The sequence below is a fragment of the Xyrauchen texanus genome, chromosome 45, assembly GCF_025860055.1.
Source record: "Xyrauchen texanus isolate HMW12.3.18 chromosome 45, RBS_HiC_50CHRs, whole genome shotgun sequence".
NCBI classification, from domain to species: domain Eukaryota; kingdom Metazoa; phylum Chordata; class Actinopteri; order Cypriniformes; family Catostomidae; genus Xyrauchen; species Xyrauchen texanus.
In genome coordinates this window covers 11715799-11729695 of record NC_068320.1, presented here as the reverse complement: position 1 = coordinate 11729695, position 13897 = coordinate 11715799, and the positions used below count along the sequence as shown (strand labels likewise).

Sequence of the window (13897 nt, the reverse complement as noted above, 5' to 3'; positions counted from 1 at the left end):
TCTAAATGACTGGGATGCTCCTGAACACATATTTCTATATTTAGTATTCTAATCAATTTAATTACAAAGGCCTAATTTTATTAAAATTATCTAAAAAATATATATATATATATATATATATATATATATACAAATAATGTGTGTTAAAATGCCCATGTCATGGAATTAAATTCCAACTGGATGCGATACACTAGTTAAAAAAAAAAGAAGTGAATCGGTCATTTTTGACCGGAACACAAAATAAGGGTTAAAGGATGTCCTGTTCCGTTCAATACAGTAGGAGTTGTTATGACTCACTTTAAAAAGCAACCAAAAGTGCCAAGTAGTCCACATCAATATCATCAGACTTCAATGGTTCTTAAGCATCTTTTGACCAAACATTATGATATCCAGTCAATGAGGTTTGATGTAATTAATGTGTTGCTATATTTAGTAATCAATGGTTTGATTTGAGAGATAAATTAACGAGAGATTAACGACATGCATTTTGGTCTGTTCATTATACAAAGATCATATGTCTTCAGCCCTAAAGTGAGTAACTATCAACTGCTATAGCATTAAAATCAGTATATGGAAAATCCTTTAAAATATCTCTTCCATGTCCCACAGAAAAAAGTCAAATAGATTTGTAACAACATGAGGGTGAGTAAATAATGACCAAATTTGTATATTTGAGTGAACTATTCCACAGCTTGTACCTCTTTCTGATTTATCTACCACTTAAAACGGCTCTTTTAACCCTAAACCTTTATTCTCTAACTTTTAAGAAGAAAAATGTCGTTTTTAAATGTCGAGTGCTAGAACTCTGAGTGGACCGAGTACATCTGTATGCAGCTGATTTCACATTCAAGCTCAAGGTGAAACTGCTACTAAGGCCTTCAATGTCATTTCTGAGAGAGAAAATAAAGGCGACTGAGTAAATATGCCAATGAAGCAATAGAATAGCGATGGCAGTGAGATAACATTGTGTGAAAATATCAATGGTTTTCTGTGATTTGCACACCGTGTTATGGTTGGCTCGGCGCAAGTCTTCTCTGATGACAGAAAAATGTCACTGGAGAGAAGAGAAACTGCAGACTCCAACTTCCCTCTGACATGGTGAAAAATGTTTGGCATCGGGACAAATACTAGTAGAAGTAGTTTCGGAAGAGAAGAAAAACAGCACGGTCAAAAGAGTCAAGGCAAAAAACACAGCACTAATCGAAATAATATTAAACCTCATTTTTATTCTGAATATACTTGGACATGAATTGAGACCATTTTAAGATTATGAACAGTAGGCTTTCTTTATAATTTCCATTTTAAAGAATGCTTTTGTACAAATTTACACACAGTTTCAGGCGAATCGAGATTCACACGAATATTATACTTCCAGGTAGCGGTTCTCAACTTGTTGGTCGTGACCCAAAAATTGGTGGCAGGTCTGTTCTGATAGGAAAAAAAACAGTGCTAATGAATAATGAAATGCAACTAACTATATAATCATCCATAGTTAGAATTTCGAAATAAATGGGCTTATAAACGTACAAAAAAAATTATCTTTTGTTGTTGACGACAAAATCTGTGGACTAATCAAAACTCCACAATATTGTGATGCAGATTCTGTCACTTAAAGGGATAGTTCAACCCACAAATAAAAATTGTCTCATCATTTACTCACCCTCATGCCATCCCAGATGTGTATTATTTCTGTCTTCTGCAGAACACAAATGAACATTTTTAGAACAATATCTCAGCTCTGTAGGTCCATACAATATAAGAGAATGGTGACCAGACCTTTCAAGCTCCAAAAATCACATAAAGGCACTATAAAAGTAATTCAAGACTCCATTGTTTAAAAAACAGGTCAGTCCATTTTTACTATAAATCTCCACATTTGCTTTCAAATTTTAAAAAGTGAAAGTAGAGATTTATTGCAAAAAAAACAATAAATAAATAAAAAATGAAAGAAAAGGAAAAAAAACAAGAAAAAATATTTAAATATTGGTCTTTTTCACACTCAAAGTGATTGCATGTAATTTTTGGAGTTTAGAAGGTCTGGTCACCATTCACTTGCATGTATTGACTTACAGAGCTGAGATATTCTTCTAAAATTTTTATTTGTCATCAGCAGAAGAAAAAAGTTATACACACATAGGATGGCATGAGGGTGAATCAATTATGAGGGAATTTCCATGTTTGGGTGAACTTTAAATGTAAAATGTAGCAAATATTTGACATGGACAGGTTGCATGACATACTCTCAGATTTGGAAACTATTAAAAAAAATAAATGAAAGGAAAAATAAACTATGACCCAGCCTAAATTAAATACAGTTTACATTTGGAACAGTGTTGGGTCACCACTTGATGTCCATTGTAAAATCTGGGTCCTGAAGCAAAACCAGTTGAGAACCACAGCATTAAATAGAATGAGGTGGAACTGAAAATAAGATCACAGATATGTCCTCCAAAACCCTGACTGAGGCAGATTGACGGTCAGCCAAGAGGCAAGCGGAGGCAGCAGGAACATGACTGACTACTTTAAACACACTTCACGCTATCTGAGATTTCCAGAGATCAAAACCCACACAGTCCAGAGAGAGAGAAAAGATAACAGAGAGAGAGAGAGAGCACATATACATCTGCACCATGAAACACTTTGAATCACAATTTGTGAATATTCTATTCCTGAGGTGACAGCATCTGAACTTGGAGAGCTGCTCTTAAATATCAACTGGAAGTAAAATTAATTATTTATTTGTATCTCATGTATTTTCTGAGTAACTATATATTCAGAGGGTTCCAAAAGTCTGAGAACACAGAGTGAAAATTCTTCTTTTTGCATTTGCATTAAAGTTTTGAGTATCATCACAGGTAAATACACTGCAAAAAAACAAACAAACAAAAAAAACAAATCTTACTATAATTAGTATTTTTATCTACACAGCCTTAATACAAGACAGGATAAGACAAATAAACATAATTCAAAAATCTATTTTGTATATTTTTGAATTAAGCTCATTTAAATTTATGACATTTTAAGGATGTTTAGATATTTTTACTGTAAAATGACAAGAATACTGATTAAGAGTCCATTCAGGGCAGACGCATTATTGTGCTTAAAAATAGCTTGAAGTAGCATAATAAATAGAACAGAACACAGGTGTCCCAAGAAAAGTTGATAAAAGTTTAAGTAAAAAAGATAAAAGTTGAAGCTAGACACTAAAAAAATAGCAGGATGCATCACAATGGTCAAATACGTCCATCTAGTGCATGTTTACATTTAAAAACAATTGAACAGACGGATACATCAACATTTTCTGTATGAATGGCCCCCCAAAAACAATTTGTGACAGTTTCCTGTTTTTTTTTAAGACAAATATGCAGAAAAACAGAACTCTATGGCACTTTAAGTATAGGTAGACAACAGGTGGAGGAAGTTAAAACATCTTTTTCAGCATAGTGTAGCATTGGTAAACAAAATGATATTAAATTAGCTGGAAATTCAGTGATTGTATTGAGAGTAATTGATCTGCCTTCAAGTTAACGACCTGGAGCTGAGGATATTTTCAGTCATTTCTCATTTTGATGCAGCAAATTAACTGCAGTGTTTGTGGGAAAACACAGATTTAATGCACGTCACTTCTAGAATGCTTATCTAATTACAACAAAGCGATGAACAGTAATGAATAATGGAAAGATTTTTAGAAGGATGTCTTTAAACACAAGCCAAATCCACACAGTCCAATCATGTTGTTTTCAATCGTTTCATGTAAAGAGAGGACATAATGCGTGAAGTAGCAGTGGCATTGCCCACGGGATTCTACATCTCAGGTTAGATGTAATAAGGTTCATTTACTTTTAATTTCCTGTTTTTATAAAGAGCACAGTGATGGTAATTAAAGCTGCACTAAAATCAGTTTGACACAGATCCAAGCTTAATTTTGCACAATTATAAACAAAACAAAAAACTATGCACAAAGATTCTGTGGTTATTAACAACAAGAAATCACGTATCTTTGCACAGCATAGTTTAGATCAGTTCCATTATCGATAATTGGTCTAACTTTAGGTATCCCTCTCTTCTAAAAACAATAATGACCAAGTACTAAAGGCTTAGATGGAAAATCATAATTTTCATACCTCCCTCTGAATTGCATGTCTTTTCCTTTTTGACAAGTAAACATCCATATTAAGGGGCATTCACACTGATACACACACAATACATTTGCAAATGTTGAAAATAACATTAATCAAGATTAACAAATGATGTTTTCAAATATTGTTCACTGTTAGTTCATGATACCTAATCCATTAACAAATGGAAACTTATTTGACAGTTTTTCACAGTCGAAACAGACACTCAAATTTGCAGAACAATTAAATTTTACTGCATAATGAAGCAATGTATTCTTTTCTGATAATGCATTTATTCAAATTAAATACTAATATCAAATCAATAGATGTGTTCTCTATTAAATTCATAATATGTTTAGCTATAGACACACGACTCTACTATTGAATTAACACGTTTATCATAAAAATCCACAGTAAAGACCTTTTTCCACGTGTTCTTATCAAATTTCTCTAAATGTCTAGTTGTCCCTGCTCTTCCTCTTCCAAAGCCATTCCTCCCTCTTCTTCTTTTTCATACTGTGTTACTTGTTTTGAGAGCAGTGATCTGAGTTTGGAGATATGCGTAAAATCGCTCGAGAAAAACTGTAAATTTTTACCTCTTTTGCTAAATCACTTTATTGTTGGATGCTAGAAGGAATAATTGCAAATAACTATCAGTGTGAACACCTCTAGTAATGCTTTAGAGTCATTTTACTGTTTTAAATCTTAAATGTGACCACAAAATCAGGATTAGTGGAGACCAAAATAATATAAAAAAATTTTTTATGATGGTCATTATTCTTGTCAAATATCTCAAAAACTCTCTTTTGATTGTTCTATAAATGTAAGATTTTGACCCAAATGTTTTCAGAATGATCGTGGTCAGATTGTACATAGTAATTTTCCTTGCTGTATTTTTATATAGATCCATTTACATCAAGGCACACTGACAGGAAGAAACGGTTGACAGAGCTGTCATATCAGAGAATGACAAATAAATAAACCCCAAAAAACAGCAAAACCAGAGACCACATTTATAATATAACACCCCCCCCCCACAAAAAGAAAAATCTGTAAACATTACTTAATTTTCTTTCCACTTTTCGAGCTTTTCAGATGATATTTAGTGAAGTGAGGCAAATACACACACACACACACACACACACACACACACACACACACACACACACACACACACACACACGCACATTAAATATAGTACAGAAAACTCATTACATGTACAGCAAAAAATGTAATAAAAATAAAAATAAACCACTAGTTTTAATAACTTAAAGGGATTGTTCATCCAAAAAGGAAAATTCTGTCATCATTCACTCACCCTCTTGTCATTACAAACCTGTATGACATCCATCTTCTGCGGAACACACAAGGAGATGATAGTGTTAGTAAGTCTTTACCTTCATTGTTTGAAAAAGAAAAAGCAAAGAAAGTGAATGCTGACTGACAGATTTTACATTCTCCTTTTGTGTTCCACAGCAGAATAAAAGTCATACGGGTTTGAAACAATATGAAGGTGAGTAAATGATGACAGAATTTTCATTTTTGAGTAAACTCTCCCTTTAAATATTCTAAAATAAACAGGTAATGTGTCAAGAAACAAAACACACACATGCAACGGTGACTTTTCTTTTCGGATTAATGCAGCTATGACTTATATAACCAGAAAAATCGTTGCAAGTTTTTAGGTCAGTGTGAATTGGCTGTAATTTAAAAAGCCCAAAATACATATAGAAGGGCTGTTCAGCCAAACGACCTGCTTGGAATCAAGTGCAAAGTACAGCGAGACCACACACACACACACAGGGCAATGTTTGGCAGCAGTGCACGTTTTGAATTTACTATGGATGAATAAAAATCACTGCATGATAGCGAAAACGAGTACCCACAGACGAATGGAGGGAGGGATTAATCACTCACACAGCGGTGGGAAATGAAATTGATATTCCCGAGGCACAGACGTGGAAACCACTGGGAAAAACAAGAGACTTTTGCCATTGGGTCAGTCACTCATTTGTCCTTTTTTTTTCAGTAATGGGCTACAGACCAAAAACAAGATTTTGACCCAACCATGGGGCTCCATTAAAATATCTCAGCAGGACAAATGTGAGCTGGCCATAAAAGTCACATATAAACAGTTTGTTATACTGAGGAATTAGCCGCTGTAAATATGTTGGAGGACAAAAATATTAAAAAAGGCAACACACTGGTAGAACTTTGGTTGGCAGTGTTGTGTTGGATCATTACGGGACATATATCCCCCATGGCAATGTGTCGATGAACAGCCAAGTTCTGCCCACCTTGGTATGACTGCCCACCTTGTCGCCCATGTGGAGAGAGTTTGACCTCAGAGGTCAAATGTCAAAGGCCGTTGCTCATTTATCATCTCTGACCCGCTCTGACCTCAAAGGCTGTGAGTGATCACGGCATGGGTTTCTACTTCCTGGGTCAGAGCCTCTCACTACATGTGCCGGGTTGAGGCGTGGGAGTTCGGATGAACGTTCAAATGCACAGCTGGATCTGGAAGATGTTTTGGCACTGTCAAGGGGTGTGGCCTCTCTATGTTGAGGTCACGATAGGCAGTGTCCCCGTCCAATCAGAAGCCAGAGCAGCAGGAGCTGGAGGATGGCCAGAGACACGTTAGGCGGAGTCAGACCTGACGCACCACCACAATCCGCATCCAGTTCCTGTTGCCATTCCGACAAGAAAACACCAATGAGTCAGCTGAGGAACTAATGGTGCTTTGAAGTCATGTCGAAATAATGGCATTTGAGACATCCACACTTATCCGTTCAAATTTGTATACGGTAATGGAAAGCATTTTCGATATATTAAATTTTAGTGGAGGAAAAAGCTGTTTTCGAAGCAAATCTTAGCAAAATAAATGCGATTTCAAATGAAAACGTATTAGTGTGCACATGGCCTGAGTAGGTAAAAAAGTACATGCCTTTGTTAAACACGCAAGCTGGACACTAAAACATTATATGGAAGCCCCAATTTCTTCCACTTGACCATTTTGACATAATATACAATCTAGAGCTTTCAATCAATAAAACCTTTTAATCAAATTAATTAAAAGATATGGTGAATAATTAATAGAATTAATTGCAATTAATAACATATATTTAGATATTGCTGAGAAATGCCCTAAAATAAAAATAATTAAATACATAATGATTATTGTGGTAAACGAGTAAAGCATTGATAAGACAGGAAGTGGCTTTAGAAGGCAATATATTGTTTATTTCCATATTATTGAACTTAAGCCTATCATTAGCCAGCAGTCCACTGCAATACATTTTGCAATTACATTTGTCAATCTGTCCGAGATAGATTTATTATAAGGGCTTTCTAAGGATGCATCAATGTACACATGTGGCAGGCGGATGCTTTTGGAGTGTGTCACTTTGGATGCGTTGTGGCATATACAGCGTTTTTAGTCTGCTGTGGTTAAATGTACTTTGAAACTTAGAAAAACATGTCTCGCAACCTCTGCATTAGGAACTGCGCACTGTCCAGCTGAGCTTGAACGCAAGAACGCATTCTTAACATGTGCTGTTGTTAATGTCAAGCGAAGAAACCTGAGTGTGATTTGTTTTCTGAACAGCAGCATGTTTCCTATACAGCTGGAGTTTCGCTTACTGCCCCCTGATGAAAACAGGTGGTACTTCAAGCTTGACTTGCTTAGATGGGAGGCTTGTTCCTCATTACGATATGCGATAGAAAAAATGTCTGAATCCAAGGATGTAAACTGCTCAGTTCCAGTCTCCAAGTTGCCAAGTTGATGATCATTTCGACATGATTTGAACGCACCATAACACACATTTGTAAAAAGTGCAACCTGCAGTTGTTACATAAAGAAGCTATTTCTACCTGATCTTATGCTTAAAATTAGTTTTGTTTGTGTATATTGTGTATTTTTTTACTTGAATTGGTTATTTAGGTATTACCAAAAGAAAATAATTAAAATAATTAAATATCTTGGATGACCTAGTTGGTCATTTATTGACTAGAGTAAAGAGTTGGACATTAGATTTATTTAAGCGCAAGAATTTCATGAGCAGTTTAAGCAGTTTAAGAAGTTTAAAGAAGCACACAGCAAAGCTAATTAGCTTGACCCATGCAAAGTTAAACACAAGAGAAGAATAGACGTAAGAGGCAAGAAAGAAAATAAGAGACAAAAAACATAAATGGAGAAAAGGAAAGAGAGAGATGGACTGACCCGAGATAGGACATGAACACTGGCAGCAGTAACATGAGTAGAGAGGAGAGCAGTGGAGAGCCTGCATTTCTCCAACACACGGCCTCATCCTAACATACATTATACAGCCACATACACAGCAGAAGAGAAAGAGAGAGACGAAGGGAGGGGAGAGAGGAAGAGTCATGCAGAAAAATGTCTGAAAGTCAGCAGTCAGAGGTTTAAGTCAAACGTGAAGTGCTTGAAGCAAAAAGCATTAACAAGTTGAAAGAAGAGGGAATCCAGAAAAGAGGGCATCTAAACAGACGAAAGTAGACTACATGGCCTAAAGTATGTTAGCATCCCCTTCAAATTAATAGGCTTGGGTTAGACCTTAATTCCAGTAAAGACAAATCTTAATGTGACAGCATTCAGTGACATTCAGTCACTCACTATTAGTGCTAATCATTTTTAAATCAAATGCTCAACAAGCACATATGGGTGTGGTGTTTGGGTGTCCACAAACAGTACTTTTGGCCATGTAGTGTATGTTTGTGTAAAATTAGAACATGTCAAATAAGAACAAGCTCTCCTACATCTACCACACAGAGACATATACTGGTTTATTTTAACATATATCATGACTGGAAAGCATAAAAAATACTTGTGTTGTGTCTCAGTGTGTTAGATTTCAGTTAATGATTGAAATGAGTGCAGAACAGCACATGAGATCCAGACACATCATGCATATTGCTTGTTGGTCTCATCTACTGAAGGACATCACAGGAAGAAAGCGTTTGGGTCACTTACACTTGCATTGTTCTCAAAGCATTCTGCTGGACCTTTCCGGTACCGTGGGTTCTGGGCTAATTTACAGGGATCTGGACCCGGAGCTGTAGACTCAAGTTCAGGAAAACTGATCAAATGCATTTCTTTACTCAATCACACATAAAACACATCACACTGCAATTTCAAGAAGTTGAACAGGATTATGTTAAACTACCCTATTGAAAAAGTACATTTAGAAGACAAAAAAATCATAGTATATTTTTGGCACAAAAACATCGAGGATAACAGCATCAAACTTCCAGCGTGGTCCCATGAACATTACGTGACTGTGGCCACATTTTTGCAAACAAAATTACGTGCTTCATTACACGTTTTACTGCAGTTTCCTAGTGAAATGTCCACCAGGGGGCGCCAAAAGTGAGTGAAATTTCGTAATTAGACATGGTTTTTCAGGGGAATATTATTTGAAGGTTTTAATGAGTAAAACTTACCTCCCTAACCTGAAACTTTAACCTAAACCTAACCAAAAGTATTTTAACCGATAGCATTTTAAAATCAAATGCGATATGAAAAGCACATTTTCTGAAGCAGACAACATAATTTAGTGTTGCTTCTTTTACAAATTTATCTCAGTTGTCTTTTTGCATGCTTGACTAGGCTTGAACCACAGTCTTCTGAGTCCAGAGTCCAACAATCTATCAGGAGAGCTACCGTGGAAGTTAATCACGTTGTAATTAATGTGTAAATGTTGGGCAGTCTGTAATACAAGCGTTCAAATGTTTAGTTTTTCAAATTAGAGTAAAAGTGTATCGCTATAATGACATAGCAGTGTGTAAGTAATAGTTAGAAAAAATAAGTGATTATAAAAGCATAATCAATCATCTGTTGAAGTTGTGATTTGTATGAAAGTGAAAAAAAAAACTCAGTTTGTAGTACTGCTAATGTTTATTTCACCAGAAAACTGCAGAAAAACACAGAATTCGGCACGCAAAAGTCAAAACCTACTTTTAGATAATTTCTTCCCAATAGAAACTGTGGCTCTGTGTTATCATCATTGTACAGAATATCCCAGTAGTACATATCAAGTGTGTTTGTATGTGTCTGAAAGATACAAGGCTTCTCTTCCTGGGAGAATCGCTGCTCTTCACACATTTGGCAGCTCTTCTGTGCGTCAGCAACTATAAGCACCAGATTAGTCTTCAGAAGTTTCTCAGCTATGAACTGTCTGAAAAACACAGAAATAAACCCAAAACTCTTAATTTACTTGTGATACAACTAGTGTATTTAGAACAATTAATGTTTTAGTTTACTCTTAAAACTGGCCCCTGTTTTAGTATGTGCTGTACCTGGAGCAGTTCAGACATTCAACAGTACCCTTAAAGCTCATCTCGTTGTTTTCAAAGAAATACTGAGTCTGCTCTTTAATGCAACTCTCCTTAGATGGAATTCTGGACAGATCACCGTCTAGGTCAGCTGTGTGCAAAACACAATCTTAATTCAATGTTGCATGTTCAAAATAAATAATCTCAACAACATTGCTTTGAATTATAATTCTTTCAGTGCTTAACTGACTCAGTATTTTTTATTCAATGACTTAAAACACCTTCTGAACAAAGTCAATGTGCCAATAAAACAAAACAATAAAAGAAAATCACAACTTCCCAAAATACACAAAATATACAAAGTGCATACAGACACCTTCATTTATTTTGCCTTATGCTAAAATGCTTTAAGTTATTTAATTTGCACATCAATCTACACTCCATATCCCATTATGACAGAGCAAAAACAGATTTTTGATAACTCTGCAAATACATTAAAAAGAAAACACTTCACACTGACATAAGTATTCAGACCCCTTAAATCAGTACTTTGTTGAAGCACCATTGGCAGCGATTACAGCCAATGGTGCTTCAACGAAGGGTATGACATGACAAGCATTGCACACCTAATTTGTGGAATTTCTGCCATTCTTCTCTGCAGATCCTCTCAAGCTCTGTCAGGCTGGATGGGGACCATCAGTGGACAGCCATTTTCAGGTCTCTCCAGAGATGTTCGATTGAGTTCAAGTCCAGGTTCTGGCTGGGCCACTCAAGGACATTCACAAAGTTGTCCCAAAGCCACTCTTAAGGTTGTCTTGGCTGTGTACTTAGGGTCATTGTCCTGTTGGAAGGTGAACATTCGGCCAAGTCTGAGGTCTTGAGCGCTCTGGACCAGCTTTTAATTAAGGATATCTCTGTATTTTGTTGCATTCAGCTTTCTTTCAACCCTGACCAGTCCCCAGTCCCTGCCGCTGAAAAACAGCCCCACAACATGATGCACCACCACCATGCTTCGCCGTTGGGATGGTATTGTGCAGGTGATGAGCGGTGCCTGGTTTCCTCCAGACATGACACTTGGAATTGAAGCCAAACAGTTCAATCTTCATTTCATCAGACCAGAGAATCTTGTTTCTCATAGTCTAAGAATCCTTTAGGTGCTTTTTTGCTTTCTTGCACAGAGGAGAGGCTTCCGTCTGGCACTCTGCCATAAAGCCCAGATCGGTGGAGTGTTGCTGTGATCACCGAGGTCACCGAAACTTATCTTTGTGCAAGATTCACCTATCTCCACACATGATCTCTGGAGCTCAACCAGAGTGACCATTGCATTCTTGGTCACCTCTTTTACTAAGGCCCTTCTCCACCGATTGCTCAGTTTGGCTGGGCGGCCAGCTCTAGGAACGAGTCCGGGTTGTTCCAAACTTCTTCCGTTTTAGAATTATGGAGCTCTGTGCTCTTGGGAACCTTCAATACAGCTGAAATTTTTAAATTGGTAGTCTTCCCCAATCTGTGCCTCAACACAATCCTGTCTCTGAGCTCTGCAGGCAGTTCCTTCGACCTCATGGCTTGGTTTTAGCTCTGATATGCATTTTCAGCTGTGAGACCTTATTTAAACAGATGCATGCCTTTCCAAAACATGTCCAATCAATTGAATTTGCCACAGGTGGACTCAAAGTGTAGAAACATCTCAAAGATGATCCAGAGAAATGGGATGCTCCTGAGCTAAATTTCAAGTGTCATAGCAATGGGTCTGAATACTTATGTCAATGTAATATTTCAGTTTTTTCAAAGTCCTAGTTTGTTTTGCTTTGTTATTATGGGGCATGGAGTGTAGGTTGTTAATTTAAAGCATTTTCGCATAAGGCTGAAACATAAAATGTGAAAAAAGAAGGGTTCTGAGTACTTTCTGAATGCACATTAGCAAACAATTACATATTATTCCCATCACATTTATTGTTTTTGACATTTTAAAATAGACCAATGAATATGCGGTCATGCTTTGCACATTAATTCAACATTAGCGCTCAGTTTGACAGTATGACAAATGATAAGACAAATAGGTCCCACTTTATATTAGGTGTCTTTAACTACTTCTAAATGTTCTAACATTAAAATACATACAATACAATGTACTTATTGCATAACTACTGTACATTATGTTTCGCAAATTTCTCACGTGGTTCACATTTGCTGCTAATGTGGTTGAGGTACGGGTAGGTTTAGGGTTAGGGTAGGGTTGGGATTAGGGGGTTAGGGTTAACAGTATAACTAGAGATGTAATTAAGTATTTTTATTTACAAAACATGTATGTACATAATAAGTGCATTGTATTAAATGCTTAAGTACATATTAGTTAAAGACACCTAATATAAAAATGTTTCGACAAATAAATGTCGACCACACAGCAATAGCTTAATGTTTGTTTGATTAATAGTGCCGTGATCGTACCTGCCTCGAGGAAATTAGGAAAAGTGATGCTGACAAAAAACTGCTGCAATATTGACCTGAATAAATCAAAACAAAGGATATTTTACAGATCACTCTGCAGATTGATCCTATTACACACAGTGTAGCAAAAGTTACGTTTATGTAGTACATAGTTTTATGATAAATTCTTCACTCACCAGGCAGCCGCTGAAGCCCACCAACCAACGTTCAGGATGTCAGCTATGGTGGGCTAAATTGGAGAAACAACATTCTGTTAATCCTCAGAGATACACATCAACAAATGTATCGCATCCAAGTAAATCTTTAGTTTTTGGTTTCATCGGTCTACAATGATGTTCCATTGTACATTAGACATCAAATATCTTCTGATTGGATGTGATTGTTTCTAGTGATAGACTGATATATCGCCAAGCCGACATTTGGCTGTTTTGAGATTATCAGCATTTCCGATTACCATGCCCACTTCACTCATTAACAGAAGTGTCCCTACTCTATAATTATCATATCGGCCATTGAACAGCCAAATCAGTTGACCACTAATTGTGTCACATCTTACAGCAGTTTTGCGTGAAGTGTGGACAGACAAATTACATGTTGCTGAAAACATGGTGCCTAGTTGTGAGACAGTGTACAACTCATTATTCTCTCAAACATTCTTCTCTATCTTTGCAAGTTAAATATCCGGAGTAGAGAAGAACCAAAACATCCTGATTTTTATTGGCAGATGCCCTTATTCAAACCTGCCAGACAAAAAGAATACGGTGCCAAACAATACGGGAGATATAAGGCGAAAGCTCAGCAGATGCAAGCATAAATCTACAAACAAGGCTGAGAGAGAGCTCAGGGGACGATTAGCTGCCGCACACGCTGCTCTGATTAGTATGAAAGAGGAAGTGTCTCTTTGTGATGATTTAAGGTTGACTGTGTGTTTTGAAAGAGATTTAGTCATAATGTAAGACAGGGCTGTAATCTTGTAGTCACATAGATCAGAGAGTGTATCGTGAGGCTAACTTATCAGCTTGATATAGAATAATAACACAAGTTCA

General features: G+C 36.5%; 1 protein-coding gene across 1 annotated transcript in view; it reads right to left on the bottom strand.

Moving 5' to 3' along the window:
- Window positions 1-1163: 1163 nt before the first annotated feature.
- LOC127637570 (voltage-dependent calcium channel subunit alpha-2/delta-1-like) overlaps window positions 1164-13897 on the bottom strand; it is a 137140-nt gene continuing 124406 nt past the window's right edge. Inside the window, exons 33-38 of the mRNA XM_052118689.1 lie at window positions 13028-13080; window positions 12852-12907; window positions 10431-10557; window positions 10197-10309; window positions 9106-9188; window positions 1164-6802 (exon numbers count right to left, since the gene is read on the bottom strand). Of these exons, the coding sequence (XP_051974649.1) occupies window positions 6686-6802; window positions 9106-9188; window positions 10197-10309; window positions 10431-10557; window positions 12852-12907; window positions 13028-13080 (549 nt within the window). The 3' untranslated portion in view covers window positions 1164-6685. The remainder of the gene's footprint in view (window positions 6803-9105; window positions 9189-10196; window positions 10310-10430; window positions 10558-12851; window positions 12908-13027; window positions 13081-13897) is intronic.